A 22,485-nucleotide genomic window follows, 5' to 3' on the forward strand; every position below is an offset into this window, starting at 1 on the left:
CCATCACAAAATGGAAAATCTTCAAACGAGTTATAATAAACCTAATCTTATACAATGAGCATATCGTGTATTTTTCTATTGAAATTGAGGGGGAATCTGAGCCAGTTCTGTGCTTTAGACACTAACTTGACACCTGCTTCTGCAAGAAATGGGTTGTTTCCCAGAAAGACTTTTCTCATAATGCACGGTGCTTGGTGTAGTAGTATCACAAGTCAGTCTGTGTACAGGTTTAGGAGTCACTGTGTATCAGTTTTTACAGATATCTAGCTAATTTGAAATTTTCCAGACTTTGTCCTCTTACTTCCAAAATTATTCAAACAGATTTCAGATCACCATTCAATTAATAATTTCGTTTTTGTAACACCTAATAATGAAATGTATGGAGACATTGTTTTCATTAATGTGTAACAATCTCTCATTAATTGTGTATGTTGGAAATGCCAAGAAGTTCTTTGAGGAATAAAAACCTGTAATTATAGTGGATTATTTATTTGCTAACACTCCTAGGAATTGAACCTGGCTCAAAGGATGCACACCAACTTAGCATAATATGTTGTTCCTTTAGAAGCCTATAGAAACAGAAAACATCAGTAGTCACAGTCCTCTTCTTTTGTCTGAGAACACAGTAGGCTTTGTGTAAAGTCAAGCTTTTGATTCCAGAGTATTTTCTTTTATGAAGACAAAATAGAGAATACAGTAAAAGTCAGTTTTTATTAATAAGTGAAAAAACTTGGAATAAAGGGTGAATTCTGACCCTTTCTAAGCAACTGTATTTGCTCAATATATTATTAAATTGCATCTGCCTGTATTATAATTTAGAGAATATATTCACTGTTACAGACACAGAGCCACTGTTAACACAACTAAGACTACAGAGCACATCCTACAGTAAGTGGCAGAAGTCTCAGAAATGAAGGCAAAATAAATGAAAATGTGCCTGCCTGTTAAAATACTGAATTTAGTTAACATAGCCTTACAAACTCTTAATTGTCACTGCATCTCTAATGGTTCAGGAACAACCAGGGAGAGCTGATGCTTTGTTCATTGTACCAGACTATGCTGTACAGAAAGACAGGCGTTCATAATAATAATGCATTTTATGTACAATGTTAAATAAACATAAATTTTAACCTGTTAAAGAAGCAATAGTCATGACTCACCAAATCCCCATCTGAATGGTTTTATTTCTGTATTCTAATATCATACTAAATACTAGTAACCAAGTGTAAAAGTTGGTCACACATTTGGGCAGTGGGACTTTCAGTGAAATTGTGGTTGCTTGCTTCAAAGAATGCCCTTTGTAAAGGCAAAATAAGACATTTTCAAGCTTTTGAAATGCCTTGAACTATCAACATGTCATATGTTAAATTGTGCAGCTTTATGTAGGGTAATTTATCAGACGCTGCTCTGCAGACATGATCCATTGGTATTCAGTAATGATTGGGTAAAAGAGCCCTTCAGCTGTTGTGGACAATATTCTTTTGAGGGAAAATCTTTTACTAATGTCAAATGTGCTTGGACTTTTGTACATTGTTCTTTAATAAAAATTAATTAGTCACTCTCCATGTAACCATCCTGCTGCCAGATCAAGGTTCGCCTTGGGAGCTGGGCCACCAGCGCCGGGGTTGGGTTGGCAGGCAGGGCCCGTTGTACGGTGCTCCGCGGCGCCAGCAGGTCCCAGCGAGCCCGGGGCTGCTCCAGCCTGCGGCCGGCAGGCAGAGCTGACGCTGGGCCGGTGCTGCGGGCAGAGCAGTCAGAGGCCGCGTGGGCTGAGTAGGGTCAGACGGCTCCGTGGCGTCGGGCCGGAGCGCGAAGCGGCCTGGGCTGTGCATGGCGAGGGCACGGCCGAGCTGCGGCTCGGGGATCAGGCCTGGCTGAGGCCCCCTCCCGGCGCTGCTCCGGAGCTTCTCCAGGACGGCTGACGGAGGGCGTCCCGTGGCCGTGCTGAACTCAGGCCTGGGGCAGAGCAGAGAGCTCACAGGACTTGGCATTCGCGCTTCTCTCGCTCAGATGTGCACCAAAAAGGGATGTCTGAGGCATAGACCTGAACTAGGGCAGAAAGTGTCTTGCTTTGCTTCCGGTTTTTCAGTCTCTCTAAGCAAATTAATAGTTTTACTTCAGATATGGAATGCGAGGACAATGGTGGCGACATCCACAGAAAATGTGTTGCAACAGCTTGTCATACAATAATGGCATCCAGGGACTTGTTAAAGAAACTGATTAAAATTTTAGTAATTCTCCAAGCTATATAGGGATATTTTCTGGGTGGTTTTCTGTCTTCTCTAGTAATCAGCCATCATAGCTGGGTGCGGCTCCCATGCCAGATTCTCATAGGCCACAGGGCGAAGAGTTTCTGAAAGCTGTGCATTTAATCATAGAGACAATTTTCCCAGAGACTTTGTGCTACTTTGTAAGACCATACTTCATAAATTTGTGGCCCCCTTTCCCTCAGAATAAACGACTGTGGGAGTGGATATTTGTATATTCTATTGAAAAACAAAGGGTGAGAGATAGCAGTTTGCCTTGAGTGAATCAGTATGTCTGGCTTATAATTTAAAAAAAAAATAATTTCTTATAGTTATATTTAATAGCAGAAGTTTATGTATATACTTCTTTTACAGAATACTCTCATTTAATTTTTCTAGTTTTGAACTGGCCTATTCTAGAAAGCTCTTATTCTAATGCTTCTACTTCAATAGAAGGAAAAACAAAATTTGTAATGCCACTTCCAGTATTCTATTTGCATATAAAAGAAATTTTAAATTTGCAACGTAGGTTTTAAATGGAAAGTTCTAAATAGGTTGTAATAGTTGTTTTCTGGTAAATACTTCTTGGTATAAAAATCAATAGGAAGTAAAAGACAATTTAAAGTTATTTGGTTTTAGTTCTTAATGGAAAATAGTGACAAATCTATTAATTGTCTGCATTTTGGAGTAATTAATCGTGTAGGACCTAGAATCCATCTTATAGAAAATTATAATAATTATCAAAGGTCCATGAGATGTAAACTTTATGTGGAATTTGATCCTTGTGCTAAAGGTTTAGTAATAAATTTTGTTAGTCCCAAAAATGAATTGTGAAAGGCTATTAATAGTCTGTTTTACCCTTAACAATAAGTCATAACTTGTTCTGGAGCAAAAGGTTATGTTATTTATTTTACACCTTCCATTTGATTTCGGTACCAGACTTATTTAATTTTGTATTAGTAGTGATGGGGATTTTGTTGTTGTTTAATGAAAAACCAGAAGACAAGCTAGAGGACTGAGCAATGACCAACCATATGAATTTTGACAGGGGCAAGTGCCAGTTTCTGCATCTGGAATGGGCAACCCTGGATGTAGAGACAGACTGGGGAATGAGATGCTGGAAAGCAATGCTGTGGAAAGCAGCCTGGGATGCTGGTTGACAGAAAGTTGAAGTATGAGTAGTGGTGCTCTGGAGCCAGGGGGCCCAACTGTGCCTGGGGCACATCAGGCCCAGCATCACCCGCTGAGCAAGGGAAGGGATTGTACCACTCTGCTCTGCACCTGGTTGGCTTCACCTTGAGTATTGTATGTTTTGGTCACCACAATATGAGAAAGAAATGAAGCTCTTAGAGAGCATCCAAAGAAGGGCATCAGAAATGGCGAAGGGCCTTGAGGGGAAGCAGTATGAAGGGCTGCTGAAGTCACTTGGTCTGTTCAGCCTGGAGGAGAGTGAGGGGAGATTTCATTGCAGTCTACAAGTTCCTCGTGCAGGGAGGAGGAGGGGCAGACACTGATCTCTTCTCTCTGCTACCCAGTGACAGGACCTGAAGGAATGACCTGAAGTTGTCTTAGGGGAGATTTAGGGTGGCTATTAGGAAAAGATTCACAGCACCAAGCCTGACAGAGTTCAAGAAACATTTGGACAATACTCTTGGGCACGTGATATGACTCTTGGGGATGGTGCTATGTGGAGCGTTGGACTAGATGATCCTTGAGGGTCCCTTTCAACTCAATACATTCTATAATTGTGTAAAAATTATGTTCAAATTCCTATGTTTACCTGCAGAAATACTGTTCCTCTTAAAATTGGGGTCCCAATTGTAAAAGTGAATTTGCCAGTTTCTGAATGTGCTCAACAGGCACTTCCTTCTGAAGTGGAAGTGTCATATATCCATACTATGTCAGTAACAGGATAGCGCACACCAGGCAGAGAGTCCCCGGGACATGAAGAACCGTAAGGGGAAATAAAACAGAGGTAATTATCTTTAAAATTTGGATGCCTGACAATTCATTGTCTTCAAGAGACAAGCTGCATTTTTAAATGTTTAAAAAGGCTGTGCAGGAAGGAGGGGTGAGAAAGGATAGAACCTTATCTTAGCATTCTGAGAATTGTGTCAGTAATACTGACTGACAAATTTTAGAATTATGGAACAACTTGAGACATGTGATAGCTATGTTAATTTTATTTTGGACATTTCACTAACATTTTGCATTAGGATTTTGATATCTAGCTTTCCAAAAAAAAAGCCAGCTCATTAAACAAATACAGGCAACTGTTGACCATTCTTGGTTTAATACACAGCTATTAGAAAAGGCCTTGGTATACAGAGAAAGACACATCTTCAAAATTATGCATTGTGGTCAAGACTCTGATTACTGCAGTTTCAACGTGGCTTTTGTGAATTAGACACTAGTTTATTCATAAGGTTGTGAGTCTGACCGTTCTCATGCTTCCAAAGTAATTGAATGCATTTGTACAAATAAAATAGTGGCATATAGATGGTGTACGCAAAGTCCAGAATAATCCAGCTCTTGTTTTGTCCACCTGGCATTTTTATATCTAAAAAACCATGTATAGTTGATCTTCTTTTCCCAGTAGCGACAGTGCTGTGTTGTCATTATAAATGGTAGATGCTGAAGTTAACACCCTCCCTCTGAGATTATAAAAGTGCTATTTTAATGATTTATAGAAAAGGTCTTGGTACGGTATCTGTATGCAGCATTTTACTGCATAAGAATAACTAGAAAAGGTTACAATGATATGTCATGGTATAAAGCATTTGGGATTAGAGTCTCTGCTTGGAGAAAATATCATTAACTGTCATCTGTCATTCTAGATCAGCTGGAATAAAGCAGACTAAAACCAGAAAAGTGGCATTTTCTGATCCTTGGTAGAAAGCATCTGATTATTTCAAAAACTCCTTTTTCTGGTTAAAGCTTTGTCAAGGCTGTATTTTAGGTGCTGTTTTTTCTAAAGCATGAGAGTGTGTTCCAAGGTCAAGAGCCCTTTCTAGCTGGATTAATACATCAAAGCATGGGGAAAGGGAAATATTTGACAAAACAGTTGCATCAAACATAACTAACAGACAGAACTTGCTTTGTTCTAGAGTTCACCCAGTCTCCTGGGCTCAGCCTCACTTTGAAAAAAATGTCCTGCAGAATAGTTGAGTTTGCAGAGAAGTACTCTTCCCACACATCATATAATTTCAGAAGTATCTTAGTAGCTGTGTCTTTGCTTGGATATTCCATGAAACTTGTTGCTGCATTTGACGCAGAATAAGATTAAGAAATGGAAGGTGGGAAAAAACCCCCAGACAATTTCAGCTCCAAAGAAGAATTTGGGGGAACAGCTAATAAGCACATTGAAACTGTAATGAAGCACTGTATGTGACCCAAACTGCTGGGAATATTTTGTTTGTTGTTCAGAGAACTGTAAAAGTTCCACTAGCTATTGGTGGTTTTGATTACATGGCAGAATTGCAGTTCATTGATAATTTGCTTGTAATACATTAACTGTATACATTTTCAGTCCCCTTTCTGAGGGTAATTGTTTGACAACTGGTATGCTTCAATACCAGCCTAATGGCCTGTGCTGTCACTAATATTAGGAGAACATTAGATATGGACCTTTGACATGAGATTATATCATGCTGGTGATATTTTTTCTAATGTTAAGTGAACATGGACAGCATGTTAATTGTACAGTCACCATCAGGAAAAAATATTGCACAATCTTTGGACTGATAGTCATATGGGAGTATGATGTGTTGTTGTTCACTTTGTCTTGTGGCTATGACATGGAATACATCATACTTTTTCAGCTATATGGCTAATTAGGAGACTGCAATGATAATAATTTTATTCCTAGAGTTTGATTTAGTGCTTGGTTTTTGAACCACAGTAGAATGACAGTCAGCCTTCTCCACTGAACAGTCACTGACCTCGGGATTCCTGGCCAATTCTCTTTATGCTGTGCACATGCCCTGGACTTCTTGGGAAATGAAGGAATCTGAATGATGGGTAAAACTGAATAGTACATAGTAGTTTGGTCTGCTTGAAACCTTAAACCCTTGCCTTTCACTGTGTTGTGTTTTTTACCCCCTCTTCCTTTATTCGGGTCTTTGATAAGACTCGCAGCAGTGGCACTTGGTTTGTGAGCAGCGCTGAATGCCCTCAGCTTCACTGTAAGTCAGCAACAGTCACTTTTGAAATTTGGACTAAGTGTGGGTGGAAACTGATTTGCAGGTTGAGATCTCTGTCTTTGCAGCTTTGTAAAGAAAAGGACACCTAAGTGATGAGGTCATCATCTACCACTCCTCTTCCCTCTTCACCCTTCCATTTTTTGCAAGTCATGAGTCAGTATCAGTAGCATAATGGCAGTCCAGAAACTTACACTGGGGCATAAAAGATATTTCAAAGGCAGCTGCCATTTAGTATGATTTATTACACAGGAGAGGAATCATAAGTGTGTTTTTATTATAGTTGCAATTTATGTGTCCATGATTGTATGATGCAAAGCGATGCAAAATCCCCAGGCAGGTGCAAAGGTGAGTCTCTTTATTGCAAAAACCAGGCCTTTTTAAGCAGTTAGCCCATTATCAGTTACATAGTTTTCAAACATAACAAACATAATCCAACCAACCAGTAAAAACCATGATGTGAACAGGTAATGGTTATATAACTTGTTTTTCTACCTCCAATTCAGCTGAGTCACTTTCCCGTAGTCCCTTTTTTCTTAGCCAAAGTATCAGGCCTGAGCCATGATTTTACAAAGGTAACAAGGGCCCTTATTTTTTAAAGTATTTCCTATATGCAACACATGATATTATAATAAATGTTATACCTGAATCTTTCAAAGAGGAAAAAAGCCCCAGTATGCTAGTAAACCAGGTACAAGACTTACTGAAAGATTTTATTAATGTCAACCTTTTGACTTATTATACTGCTTCAACACATGTGTGTCTTACAGTAATAATGTGTTATTTTACATTACTAGGATTATTAGGCTGTGTCTGCATAAGGAATATTTCATGTGGCTTAAAATATACCTTAAGTTTGCCTTAAAAAATGTTCTAAGTATAATTAAATTGATTACCACTAAACAGCACTACATTTCAAATATTTATTTGTATTCTTTGCAAAATTAAAACTGTAAACTTTGAAAATTTTAGGCTTTTATGTATGTTCAAGAAGTTTCTACTTCTGAAAGGGATAAATCAGTTTTGCAGGGAAGTTGTGTTGGGATTTTTTAATAATCCTACTGAGAAGAGATCGGCAGAAGCATCAAAATCTTAATGTGTTTTTTTTTTTTAGAGAAACATAACTGGGATGAACCTCTTTCAATCCTACTACACCCCGTGCATTTGTTAGCAGCCTAATTTGTTGTCTTATGCACTTGCATGTTTGAGCATTCAATTAGCAGCTTGAGTACTCAGAGGCCTTAATGTTGCTGAGGCCTTTTCTAGCAATATTTTGTATTACCTGAACTGACTGATGTGCTCCAGTAGAGGGGAGCAGCGCCTAGACATGCAGATCCAACGGCTTGCTAATAAAAACACTATTCTCTTAAAAAGCTGTACCTGTTCTAGTCACTGACACGTGTAATTGTTGACCAAACACCAGAGAAGAAACCTGAAAAAATGAACAGTTATCAAACCAGAAATAGCATTTTATTGGAGTTGAGTAATATATTTCTGATGAAATGCATGTTAGTTAGTGTCCATTTTTGCTTAGCACTGTCTGTTCAGTGCCTTCTGTTCCTTTACTATATTGAGATTTAATGAAGCAGCCTTTCACAGAGGTGCAAACTTGAATGGGAGCACAGTAAAATCTGTCACTTGGCCTTACTGCATTTCTTTTTTTTTTTTTTCCTATATGCCTAAGAATGACAGGAGGTCTTGGGAGGTAGTTAAGTACCAGGGTTCAAGCAACAGTTAATATTTTGCAGGAGATCAGTCTACATCTTCAATGTGTTACTTTCACTTGCCTGATACTACTTTTAGTTGCCTGATACTAGTTATACTAAAGATCTGATTCAGTAAACATTAGAACATTGCTGCTAAGTTCTCTAATAACAAAATGGGCTTTGACTTCATATCGCAGGCATCATTGGTTAAACATCATATGAGATTATTCTTCTTTGTCATTGCGTACTATGCAGTGACAGGGCTGACTTAAAAGTGTTGTTTTTGTCGTTCCAGGATGTAGTTCAGCTGTGTCTTGTACAGTATCATAGGACTGCATATGCTAGTTTACACATTTCTCATTGCAAAATTCTACAATTGGTGTTTTAATCCTAATCCACAGAGAATGGAAATTCCATTCTGGTCAGGATCACCACATATAGATTCTTTTCCTTTGTGGCTTCAAAGGAGAGATTGCCTCAGGCTTTCAGATTCACATATTGAGTATAATGCCTTGTATTTCTCGTTTCACTATAAAAACTATATTATAGTATCAATGTAACAATGCTGAGACCTTCTAGCATTACCTCTTCTGTTCTGCACTTTTGCAGTGCTGTGCAGAAATACAGAAAGTACATTATAGTAAGAAATAATTTAGTAAATGATGACTACTTCTACAGATAGATTTCCACTTGACAAGATTGGAAATGCAGTATACAGCAGACAGTTTACATTTTAGACTTATATGACTTGAACTTTGGGATGCTAGTCACATGTATAGAGGAGGAAAGATGCAGCCATCTGTTGCATGTAAAGACTGTTTACTGTCACTGTAGCACAGGCTACAGAAATGTAGCCAAGAGTGTTTTACCTTATTTTCAGTTATCACATCATCAGGATTTTTTTTCAGTTATATTGACTTCCGTATGCAGGAAGGTGCAGCTGTTTCCCTTTCTGCATGTGCAGTGTAGGTTAATACGAGCTAAGTCATTCCTCTTTGTACAGACTGGCTGGCGTAGGTGGACAAGGCACTGAGTGATAACTTTCTATTCACAGAAAGGCCTGCCTACTTTGTGAATATCTGTTCTAGTTGGAGAAGTCCTTGACAATCAGCTTTATTTTTAAATCTATTTAAATAGTATTTTTGTGTATCTTGGCTTGCTGGGGTAAGTGTGCTAGCTAGCAACACAGAAGTACACAGTTGGTATCTCACACAGACAGCTTACTCAACTGATCCAGGTACAGGAATATGGATAGAGATGAAGAAAACTACTATGGAAAACATGGTAATTCACTTGCTTTCTTAGAACAATTCAAAACACCTCATCTAAATCTCATGTATTTCAACTCTGTTATTTCAGTTGACTTAAATGGGCTTGAATGCAGACTCAAATGGCTTCCTGTAACTTCTTCAATTATTAGCAACAGTCTGATTTTTTTCTGCATGTCATTTGCTAGTTTATTTAAATTGCACACCAAAGGTAAGTTTTACATGTGTATATTGTTGATTTTTACTTTAGGTAAGTAATTTAGAGTTTCTCTTTAAAATTATTACATTGATAAAGTCTAACAATTAACTTCATATACTGTTTGGAGTCAGAATTTGTAAATACCTTGTCAGTTATTTCTGGTAATGGCATTTTACTTCAACATACTTCAAGTTTTGTATTATAAGGCAGCCTGTAAAATAGATCTGTCTCATCTGCAAAGGAAAAATATAATCCCAGTTTTAAATCTTAGCGAAAGGTGTAAGTCCCCCCTCACCACTGCTTTCTTCTTATGCCTACCAAACTCCTAAAGCTTGGAATTTGCTTTCTAAATATATTTGGGCTTTTATAGCTGGGGAAGTGGTTTGCTTTTACCAGGAGCAGTGTAGATAATAGAAACATAAATAATTTCCACCTCACCCCCCCAAAAATCTTCTGAATTTTTAAAGAATAGTAGTAATAAAGTAGAGGATTTGAATTTCATTTAGAATTAAGTTAGAAAAATTAGATTAAACAAATGGCATTTTTCCTTTTTTTCCTGTTGTTTCATGAAACCGATCACAATTGTGATCAGCTCTAAGGAGTGTTCCAGGATCCAGACTACTTCTGACAGTGAATTCTAGTGTATTTTGAACTTAGAATGTTTTTACTGTTTCTTACCAGATTCTCTAATGAATTTTTACCAAGAGCTCAGTGACAGAGGAGGTAGTTTGAGCCATGTTGCCCTACACCATGTCACCATAAGCATACAGACTGCTGGTGTGAGGAACAGTTCTTGGAAGGAGTTTGCAGTACTGCAATAATTTTACACCTGTTAGTGGCTGTTACTTCAATTTCACAGCATCTGTCTTCTGGCTTATTGGAGATGAGAGTCTCCTTTTGAATTGGATCTCCCTTTCTGAAGTGCTTTGTTTTTATCCTCTTATTTATTAGATCCATTTTGCTCTCTGTGTGCTGAGATGTTACATTTTCCTGTTCTCTTCTCAAGTGATATTTGTATAATCCTTTCTTAAAAACTTAGTGTGATGAAAATTTCAGTGTGTGTTTCAGTATATGATTGTGTCCTGAAAGATTTCCTAATGTCTAATCTAAATCATCCTTGCTGCAATTGAGGTTAGCTTATCGAACTGATAGATGAAACAACTACTGTTAGTTTTGTAAATTTTGCATGGTGATTGAAGACTGTTATTTTGTGCTCCTTTGCTTAATTGAAGTTGCATTCATTTACTGCTTTCTGTAAACCTCCTAGTATCTTCTTTCTAATAGATCCCTCTACTCTCTCTAATTTGTTTGTATCTTCTGAAATTCCAGTGACATGTTCTAAAAATAGTTACTCATTTGAGGCCTCACATGTCTCCGAGCACAAGGAACAGTGACTTTTTCAATCATGCTCGTACATCTTGAAAAAGTGGTGCTTTTTTTGCAGACATTGCTTGACTGACTCATTCTCTCTTTGTAGTGTGCTGTGATCTAAAGGATTCTTCTCAACAGTGTTTTTGAAATCAGTTGTTCTGTATGGATTCCTGAATAGAGTTTGTCTTTACAACTTTTGTTACTTTACAAAATTCACTTCAAAGTGTTGCTTATAAAAATACTTTTTGATAAATACCTTTGTCTCCAGAAGTATTTTAACACTTGTCACCTGCACAGTTTCAAAGTGGTCATTCCACTTAATTGTTCTAATTTTTAAGGAGAACATTGAATAGCTTTGGAGATTAGGCTCCTCCAGTAGTGGGATTGAGGTAACTACTATAATTCAAGAGTGAGAACTTGGAGTCTTAATGGGTGACTCAGTAGAAATGTTTGCCCATAAAAGCAAGTAGACTGTTAGAATTGTTAGGAATGGAATGGAGTCAGAGAGAAAGAGTCATTATGGGATTATATAAATCACGTTCAGTGTTTGTGGTGAATATCCTCTGCCGTTCTGGCCCCTCATTTTCTAGTGATCTGTAGTAGCACTGTAAATGGTAAGAAAAAGAATAGAAGCATGACCAAAACTATGAAATTTCTTATGTACAAGAAACATTTGAGCAGACTAGGACATTTGAGTATTATAATTTGTAACATTTTTGTTAGCATAATATGCTCCCATGTTCTACAGTATAGTAATAAACTGATTGATTGCAAGCTTAAAACAGATAAAAGGAGGTAGTACTTCAATGTTTGATTGACTTGTAGTACTCTGTGATGTAGAGCATTGCGGATTGTTAAAGTATATACAAGGTAAATAGAGATTCCTTGAATCTCAATTTTTCAATGAATGAAAATGAAATTCACTCACAGCTATTAAATGCAAAGTCAGTACTTTTAGTTAAGAAAAATGCAGTTGCAAGTCTCTGTAATATCAGTGTTGGGGAAATACTTCAGTGTTTGCCTTGGTGTTGCATTCCTCCTCAGATATGGCCCCCGATAACATTCAGGGTGTGGATTCGATGGATTTTTTTGTGTGATCTGGTGTGGCTATTCTTACGTGCTCAACAGATCTTGTCAGAGCCAAGAACATAAGTTCAGCTTCAGTGTGCCTTAAAGCCAGAACTTGTCTATAGGGCATGATGTTACATATGGTTTTGTTCTGGTGGTAAATTATTTTGTAGTAGAAATATTTGTTTTGTAGGAATTTCTGTTCAAAAGTGTTCATTCAAGATACAGGTGTTGGCTCAACATTAAATATTGTGTACGATACATTTGATTTCCTGACCATGTATCACAGCATAGCTTCTTCCACTCCCCAGCATTGCTGTCATACATCACTTCTGTAAAGTTTTAATTTTTTGGTCTCTATTAAGATATTTTTGTTGCAGGAGCTTGCTAAGGTGGATCTGAGTACCTCAGATGAAGGGCAAATAGGATTTTATTAACTGCTGTGTTTATTTTACTGGTGTGTGTGTGTTTTGATAAGGTTTTTCTGATACAAACCAAGAACAAAGTCTGGCATGTAGTTAATAAGCAAATTCTGCTTTTGAGAAGTTGCTGAATTGTTCTCTAATTGGCAAAAATAAGTATTTTTCTTTGGGGCCCAGGGGAGGAAATTTAGGCTGGTAGCACCATGTAATACCAGGGATATTCGGAGGAGGAGATCCTTAAGAAAGCAGTGAAAAAGCACTCTGAAGCAGTAAATTGTATTGTAGCTTTGACATTTGAATGAAGGAGTAATTTTTCATTGCATAGAGTTTTGTTCAGTAAATCTTCATAATCACTGAACTTTGTAAGGAAAAAGTCCCCTAAAACTGAATAGCTGTCTTGAAAAGGAAAAATCCATATTCTGGTCTGCTGAGTGAAAAGCTGCTTGTTTCTCTTCATACAGTAGCCCAAACTTGAAAATTTTAATTTGACTGTATTTTTTTATTACTCTTTACCAAGTGAGATCATACTTTATTTTCTCTTATTCAGGTCCCCATGGGAAGCATCGGTTGGGGGGTTAGTATTTGGTGGATTTTTAATATAGGGTTTTTTTTATGTGTAGAGTGAATCAGTTGGAACTAACCATGAAAAACAGTTTCACGTGAAAAACAGTTTGCCCATGGAGGCTGTGGGTGCCCCAACCCTTGCAGTGTTCAAGGGCACGTTGGATGGGGCTCTGAACAACCTGGTCTAGGAGGAGGTGTCCCTTCTCGTGGCAGGAGGTGTTGGGACTAGATTATATTTAAGGTCCCTTGTAACCCTTTAATGTTCTATGATTCTGGAGAAAAATCAAAAGCGCATAGTCTGTAACTGCAGAGAGGCAGGTTCATTTACTCGCTCTCAGACACACTTAGCCTGTGACTGGGAGGCGTAATCCTTGTCTCTCAAATACATTGTGAACCTGTGCATAGGCATAGTCATAGGATGTATGTTAAAAGGTAACTTTTTATGTGGTAAATGTGAGGCCCTCAATATTTTTAAGTTAGAAGAAAAAAAGCTTTAATCTCATATACAAAACCTAGGTAATTTTATTGGTGAATTACTGGTATTGCCCATATGAAATAATTTTAACAAAACTAATTAAATATGAATATATGGAAGATGCTCTTCAAAGGCTGGTGTTAACAGTCCCCTCAGGACAGATTTTATTTTAAATACTGACATGCTTTTATATTGTTTTATTTTAAATGCAGGTGAACCAAGGAAATTTGACCCGAAGTTCAGAGGACCTATTCATAACAGGTAAATATCATAACTCGCTTTGTTAAATTCTTTTGGTGAACAGGGGTTAAAATTTTTTGTTAGCAAAACTTGTGAATTTGATTCTGCAAGTCTTCTAAATCCAGACCACCATCTTTACTACCTTTCAGGATGGATGATTACTAGGGAGTATTAAGCTGTGTGCTCTTAAGTCCTTTTAGTTTGAATACCCATTCTGTGTGCCTTGCATTGGTTAGTATCTGCTGTCTAACATGTGTAGTAGTTCTGATACACCTCTTTGTGACAGAGCCACCTAACAGAACAATCTGACTTGACTTCGCTTAGTTTTATGAAATGCAGATGAAAGCATGTTACCACTTAGAAGGTTCATTAGTTTACAAGCAGAGTGAAATTGCTCAGAGCATCTAAAGAAGTCATAGAATCATTAAGGTTGAAAAATACCTCCAAGATCATCAAGTCCGACTTTTAATCATGGGCAATTTTTCAGTGTTTTTCCAGATGTAGTGAGCTAAGTTCTAAGCTAGCATTTACTGTCGTTACTGAGAAGAACAAATTAGAGAACCACAGGTTATTTCAGTTTTACCATTCTCAGGAGAAAATTTATGACAGAGAAGCATACTACTGACTTGTCATACACATTTGAACACAAGCACACTGTCCTTGTATATGCAGGATGTAGTTCTTCCTCTCTGAAAGGTAATAATTTTTGAAATAAATAGGAATACTTGTTTAGGGAGTTAATCCTAGTTTGTGAAGCATCTTTATGGTATTGCCAGTATATCAAGCCAAACTTGAGCGGTGTCAGAACTGCTTCTGAATGGAGGATGGGAAAATGAGAAGCATTGTTTTGGCATTGCTTCTTCAATTTTGAGCGGTTGTCCTATCTTAGGTTACTGTCATATTGACCCTGGATCCTGTACCACCTCAGCCTCACCAGAAGTTTATTTCAGTGAGATGATAAAGCTGTTCCTCTCTAAAGAAGTGTCTACACTTGGAAACACATTTCAAGTTCTCCAGTTGTTTAAAAAACCTGCTCCCTTTATGTCTTATATGTTAAAAATGTTTCTCTGTAAGAGGAAACATAGATTGGAAAACAAAAAGAATGGCAGATGCTAAAAATGAATTCTGAGGCAGATGTCTTGTCGTATGTCTTACCACTTATATCATCACTTGCATGATAAGCGATCTCATGGGTTCAGTGTTGTAAGGCATTACTTGTTTCAACAGTATTTAAATCTGTTCCTCAATATGTTCTGTTGTCTACAGCGAAAAAAGCATATACACTTATTTGCTGGTCTTGCTGCAAAAACAGGACCTTACACCTCAAACGTGAGTTTGTGACTAAAACTTGTGCAAAGTACTGGTGCAGATATCTTATTCAGATGTTAAAATACCAAATGACAATCAGTGGTTTTGAAGGGTCATATTAAAGACCTTATTTTTGAAAAGTGTTTCTTCTTGCCCCCAGGCACTGCACAGACATTATTTGCTGTGTGATCTTCATTGTTGTCATTCTGGGTTATATTGCATTAGGAGTTGTGGGTAAGTAAATAGAGGTATAGTAATGCCTTTTCATATAGAGGGGAAGCAGCTTTGTGAATGTTAGAATTTTTTATTGAAATGTCTGTTTTGCTTATATTAGTGCAAAGCTTTCCAATCAATAAGTAATGCCTTTCATAGAAGCAAATAATGAATTAACATTCAGTATATATTGTAATTCACAGAAACAGACTAGGTGAGGCTGGAAGGGGCTGCAGTGGGTTATCTGGTCTAACATCCTTGCTCAGAAGGGTCATCTCAGAGTATATGGCACAGGATTGTGTCCAAATGGTTCTGGAATATGCCCTGTGAATGAGACTCCACACCCTGTCTGGGCAATCTGTTCACCTGCACAATCACTGCAAAGGGAAGAAGTTCTTCCTCATGTTCAGGTGGAACTTCCTGGGCTCAGTCCCTGCCTGTTGCTCTGGTGCCATTGCTGAGCCCTGGAGCAGAGCCTGGTTCATTCTCTGACCCTTCCTGCACACAGGGTCATCAAGGGCTGAGGCCCCTCTCAGCTGGGGCTCCTCTCCAGGCTGAGCAGCCCCAACTCCCTCAGCCTTTCCTGGGCACGGAGTTGCTCCAGGCCCTTCCTCACCTCCGCAGCCTCCGCTGACCCTGCTCCAGGAGCTCCATGTTTCTCTTGTCCTGATGAGCCCAGAGCCAACACTCCAGAGGTGCCTCATAGGGCAGGATCCCTCCCTGACCTGCTGGAAAGGCTCTTCCTGAAGCACCTCAGGATCCCATCAGCCTCTCGGCCCTGAGGATAAACTGCTGGCTCAGAGAAAGCTTGTTGTCCCCAAGGTCTTTCTCTAAAGAGCTGCTTTTCTGCAGGTAATTAGGGAGAATTTCAAGGCCATGTTTTTACTGATTAAAAAAACCCTCAAAATTAAGTGTGTTCAAAAAAATTACATGGTTTGAAAAGTTTGCAATCATGAAGTAATTGTGATGGAAAATTTCAGGTAGCAGAAGCTAGAGAAAAACAATTTGGGTTGAGCGGAGCCCTGAGGAGAAGGAATTGGCAATGTGGATTGATAAGGTTTGAGCGTGAGCCAGCCATGTACACTTGTAGTCCAGAAAGCCAAATGTATCCTGGGCTGTGTTGAAAGAAGTGTGGTCAGCAGGTCAAAGGAGGGGATTCTGCCACTCTGCTCTGCTCTTGTCTGACCCCATCTGCACTCCTGCATCCAGCTCTGGGGCCCCCAGCACAGGAAGGACATTGACATACTGGAGTGAGTCCAGAGGAGAAGTGCTCTGAGGACTGGAGCACCTCTGCTATGGAGGCAGGCTGACAAGTTGGGGTTGTTCAGTATGGAGAAGGGAAGGCTCCAAGAGACCTTAGAGCTCCTTCCAGTGCCTAAATGGTCTCCAAGAGAGCTGGAGACCATTTCCCTGTGTCCTGCCACAATGGTCTCCAAGAGAGCTGGAGACCATTTCCCTGTGGAGACCATTTCCCTGTGTCCATTTCCCTGTGGAGACCATTTCCCTGTGGAGACCATTTCCCTGTGGAGACCATTTCCCTGTGTCCTGCTCTCAATGGTCTCCAAGAGAGCTGGAGACCATTTCCCTGTGTCCTGCCACTCCTGTCCTTGTGCAAAGTCTCAAGGGAGAGACTTTGCACAAGGACAGGAGTGGCAGGACACAGGGAAATGGCTTCTAAACTAACAGAGGGCAGTGTTAGGTTAGAGATGAGGAAGAAATTTTTCCCTGTGAGGATGGTGAGGCCCTGGCCCTCATTGCCCGGACAAGCTGTGGCTGCCCCATCCCTGGAAGTGTTCAAGGTCAGGCTGGAAAGGACTTGGAGCATTGGATTGCTTTCTTACAGTTTAATCCATATCTTAGTAGAACTTATTGTGCTTTGCATTTTAGTATTTCATTAGGAAATCTACTAATAAGTACTCATCAGTGTTGATCTATAAAGTATAAAATGGTACTTTAGAAGTGATACATTTTCATGCTAGCTAATTTTAATCATTAACTGTGAACACTTGACTAATATCTTAAGAGGTATTGTGTATTTTGCAGCTTGGGTGCACGGGGACCCTAGGAAAGTGATTTATCCAACTGACAGCTATGGGCAGTTCTGTGGGCAGACAGATACCCTCAATGAGTGAGTACTAAATCCATTTACATATCTTTATTGTGAATAAAATGTGAGGTTTCAATCTCTGTCAAAGAGACAGTGACACTCTTACTGAATTTATTCCAAATAAAGCTCAGAAATGTATTAGTTTCCCAGTGCAAATCCAGATCCAAATTATTACTGTAAGGCAGTTGTTTTTGTCATTTAGAGAATATTTTTTGTAAGGTATCAATATAACTTAAAGATTGTGTCAGCAGTTGCATAGAAGGTGAATAGCTGGCACAGCTTCTAGTTGCCAGAGTTTGGATAATTCATAACTGTTGAGTAATTCTTCATCCACCTTGGGATAAGAAAAGTCTTAAGGCATTGTAGCCTTGTCTATAGTTTTTGTCAACATGCACCAAATAACAGAAAAGTCTGTAGTGGAAGGCTCTTGTTTTTTATCCTGTGCCAATAGAGAGGAGACTGAATACTCTGGGAGACAGGCAGCTGTAACTACATCCTCCTTGGATAAACAGGAGGTAAATGGAGCTAAATGGCTCTATTTACTTGTCACTTTTTATCAGTCATTTTAGGTTTTGAATTGTAAGAGTTAAATTACTTAGTTGATACCAACAGAGTGCTTACACACGACAATAGTTGCTCAGGGAAGGAAGATGTTGCATCTGTGTTTTCTTTGAAAATCTAAATGGTTTATGAAACAGAATTTTAAAAAGGTTTGCTTTTCACTCACCATCTTCCTTTAGAAAGATAAGTTTTAGGCATTCTTTATGCCCTTGTCACTGTCAAGAAGCTGGATGCTGTGCTAGTGTTTGATAACAACTCTTTGCTGCTTCTTTCTTTCTCCATTTAGTTTTCTGTGGAAAAAAAATAGGAAGCCACTGTCCAAAGGGCAGTTCAGAAGGGGAGGAGCAGGAAATAGAGACTGGAACAGAAGTAGGGCTAGGGCTATATATCATCTCAAGTTTTTTTTACAGGGGAAACAGGCTAGTGAAAGAAAACCTATTCTACCCTCAGGCTGTTCTTCACAGCAATTTTTGGAGAATCAAACTTCCTGAAGAGGAAAAACAAGGAGGAAAAAGTTGTAGTGGCATGTGTGTTCCCCTCACTGCACCACTTCTCTGTTCCCCACCTCGCTGCCAATTTGTCCTTGTTCCCTCTGTTGCCAGTAGGAAGTAGTGCTCGGATGACTTTGGGAGTCTCAGACACACAGCTTCGATATCCTGTGTGATGTGGAGCCAGGTGTTTCTCTCTGATTCTTACCATTCACTCCCATTCCATGTTTCTGTTTGTTACTTGAGTCTTCCCTTTAGTTATTTCTTACAATGTGATTTTTGTTTTGTATTTACAAATGACCCTCCCTATATAAGATTGCTGGAAAATAATACAGCTACTGAGACTGCATTTTGGCATTTATTTGGTACATTGAGGAGATTCTTATAAAAATAAAAATCAGAAGACACATAATACAACCTACCAGAAAAGCAAGAGTGTTTATGGCAGTAGGCCAGGATACCCCTCTGAAAGAGTCACTCTAGTCCCTGGAATGGGGCTGAGGATGTGCTTGTGAGGCTTTTGTCAATACCATTGTTTTTCAGATTCCCTGAAAGTAAGCAGTGTGGAAGACTAACCTAGAGCTGTGATATTCTAAAGTCCCCAAGGGTTTAGTCTGAGACATTTTTTCTTGGAAAGTAATCACAATCTTTGTGTTTTGAACCTTGTCCTTGTAACAAGTATTTTCAGCAGTCTCACTGAGGAGTAGAAAAGACAAGTTAGAAACAAAGCCAACACTCACAGCGTGTGCAAAAATCCATTTGAACTCCAGTGAATGCAGTGCAGTCAAATAAATTCTTTCTGTATCATCATGAAAGTCTCTGTTAGACCTCTTTATATCTTCTTGTAATCTGTCCACTAGTTGATTTGTAATCTCTGAACTTGTTTTGCATTCTACAGAGCATAATGTACTAATGGAATGCAAGACAGTTTCATTATACAGAATACAGACCTAATTCTCAGTGTGTGTTTTTATGTGTTATGTATATATTTAAACTTTCTTTTCTGTTGTCAATACCAGCAAGTGGGCTAAGAAAAAAAGATAATTCATTAATGGTTTTTTATTTATTGTTATTTATTATTAATGTTTTTTATAGTTATTCATTAATAAATACCATCAAGAAACTATTGAAGAATGATGACATTTCAGTACAAAATTGTATTCTACTAATTTAGAAAGAGCAACTAGTGGTGGTGAATTAGTTTTGCCAGGATGCATCTTTTCTTAAACAGTGCATAGCAGAATATACCTCAGCGAAAACAAGTTAACCTTGTAAAAAATGTCAGGCAGTTGAGTTAATCCCAGTCTTAAATGGAGTTTGAATGTGCAGTGTCTTTGATGGTATGGCCCTATTCAGCAATTGGTGGGAGTCATGTGCTGGTGGGAGAACAGGGGATATGTCCCAGACTGGGGGATACAATGAGATGTAGAAGCAGGACTGATGTTGAAGCAGGAAAGATAGAAGAGGGGCAGCCTTGTTAGCCCAAGCACCCTTCATTGTTAATATTGCCATCCTGCTCACAAGAGAGAGCTCCCACTGTGCTGCAGTGCCATGGTGAAGGTCAGTGGGGGCTCAAGCACTGCTTTGTGGAGTCTCTTGCATATCACAGAAGCATAGAATAGCCTGAGTTGGAAGAGACTTTAAAGCTCATCTCATTCCAACACTCATTTCATGGCCAGGGACACCTTCCACTACACCAGGTTGCCCTGTTCAGCTTGGCCTTGAAGACTTCCAGGGATGGGGCAGCCACAGCTGCTCTGGGCAACCTCTCTCAGGGCCTCACCATCCTCACAGCCAAAAATTTCTTCCCAATATCCTACATGAACCTACTCTCTGTCGGTGGGAAGCATTTCCTTTTGCCCTATCTCTCCAGGCCCTTGTAAGTAGCAACTCCATATTTTTTGTAGGCTCCCTTCAGGTTAAATGTTTTGTAGGCTTCCTTCAGGGAAAGCCATAGTTTGGACACCCCTGAAGCCTTCTCTTCTCCAGGCTGAACAATCCCAATTCTCTCAGCCATTCCTCATGGGAGAAGTGCTCCATCTCTCTGATCAACTTGGTAGCCCTTCATAGTCCATAGGGGGGCATATGTGCCATTTCTTGGGGTGCATATGCAGGGGCACTGCATAACCCTGACTAGCTGGCTTTGAAGTTTTGTTTAAAAAGGGCAGGTCTACTGCCATATTATCTTCACTAGAGCTATCTGTTAATTTTCTGTCATAGAGAAGACTAACATGACATTTTGCTATCTTCTAAAACCCATGTCTTAAAATCAAGAGATCTTGGGGTCCTAAGTTTCCAACAAATCCAGACTTAAGTGACAGCTGCCACAAGGCTCCAAGTTCCAGTAGATGTCAAATATGTGGGACTGACAGACTGACCCTTATTTATATTAAGGGGATCTTGTCAGTGTTATTACTAGATGCTGTTATATTCTGTTTTCTGGACAACTGCTTTTGGTTTCCAGCCATAAAAAGCTTCTGATTGATTTTGGTGCCACCTTCTGATCAAGAAAAATTAGGCAGCTTTTACAGTGAAGCATTTGCTGATGGTGAGTTTGCATGCACTGCATACACAGGATGTTGGTGGCGCAGAGACTGTGATGTTTTGTCAGGGTTATTCTACAAACCTCACCCTCTCAAGGCAGCACTACAGCTACATGGATTGTTTCAGCTTAAAATCATGCTGCGGATAAAAACGTGTCAAAATTACCGTTCTTTAGAGCAAATACTTCTGGCTTCATAGATGTCTTGATGTGAAACATTCAAGGTCTACTTGGGATATTTTTTGTCTTGTATTTGCAATAGTGATGTTCACAGTAATAGACTGGAATATCAATGTATGATATAAATTTTGGAATGGTAGGATGTATACGCACTTGTATTTATGATGATTATTATCTTATATCCCTTTCCATAGGAACAAGACCATTTTGTTTTACTTCAATATTCTGAAATGTGCCAGCCCCGTAGTGTTATTAAACCTACAGTGCCCTACAACACAGGTGAGTGAAAATGTAGAGGTAAAATATTTTCCCTGCATCTTAGTCATGGTGCTTAAAAATAAGACATGTATTTGTTTGGATTTTAAAATTGTTGTTAATTTCCTTTAAAATACAACATGGCTGTTTTATAAATGTAGCAAGCACACTCTCTGTAGTGTGTGACAGTCAGAAAAAAAGAAACGGAAATGCACGAGATTGTATATTTTGGATAAGAGTAGACAAAAAAAGTCCGCTGACTTGAACACAACAATTTTTTATTTATGAATTCATCACAGGCAGCTATCCAGTAGTATTCATTGCATGCAGAAAATATTGATTTATACCTAAGGTTTTCAAAGCTAAACATGTTCAAGAAACTCTGCATATTGCCAGAGACAGGATTATCTGGATATGATTAGAGCCTATGGCTCTTTCAGAAGTGAAGATTTTGAAAGCTTATCCTTGCCTTATGTCACATTCTGTACTCTGTTTGTTGTGCTGTGGCTCCTCATGAAGTTGCAAAATAAACCCAGTCACTGCATTTGTGTGGGTTAAGATTAGCCTCCTGATCTTTCTTGCAAGACAATTTTCCTGATCATAAAACATGGAAATCTCCAACAAGAAAGAGCAAGAACCCTCTTAACACTAGCAAGTTGCTGTCAGAATGAAAACTTGCTCCATCAGCTGGAGATTTGCTTCAGGAATCCCCATCTGTCCACATGCAGACATTGACACTGTTGCCCTGCAGTCTGTAGACTCTTTTACTAGAACAGTTCAGTCTGTTCAGAAATATGAGATCATTATGTGGGATTTGACTGGTGCTGTGGTCAAGTTGGCAATGGACATGAATTAAATAGGGTGAAATACTTGCTGAAGGAGAGTTTTTGGAAGCAGAGTAGTTATTTTGTTCATTTTCAAATATGCAACAATTCCAAAACGAAGAATGATGGTTTTGAATGCTGTTTGTTACTGGAGATGATTAAATGACTCGTCTTTTCAAAAAATGCTGAAGAACTTTTTTTTGATAATTCCTCTTTTGAACTGCAAACAGGGTCCTTCATTCCTGACCT

At 38.9% G+C, this 22,485-nt stretch overlaps 1 protein-coding gene across 1 annotated transcript in view; it reads left to right on the forward strand.

The window, feature by feature from the left end:
- Window positions 1–22,485, forward strand: part of SLC44A5 (solute carrier family 44 member 5) — a 68,938-nt gene that overhangs the window by 15,926 nt on the left and 30,527 nt on the right. The window contains exons 2-5 of the mRNA XM_009088808.4: window positions 13,731–13,779; window positions 15,227–15,300; window positions 17,323–17,407; window positions 21,352–21,436. Coding sequence (XP_009087056.1) covers window positions 13,731–13,779; window positions 15,227–15,300; window positions 17,323–17,407; window positions 21,352–21,436 — 293 coding nt within the window. The remainder of the gene's footprint in view (window positions 1–13,730; window positions 13,780–15,226; window positions 15,301–17,322; window positions 17,408–21,351; window positions 21,437–22,485) is intronic.

The sequence above is a fragment of the Serinus canaria genome, chromosome 8 (assembly GCF_022539315.1).
Source record: "Serinus canaria isolate serCan28SL12 chromosome 8, serCan2020, whole genome shotgun sequence".
Classification (NCBI taxonomy): domain Eukaryota; kingdom Metazoa; phylum Chordata; class Aves; order Passeriformes; family Fringillidae; genus Serinus; species Serinus canaria.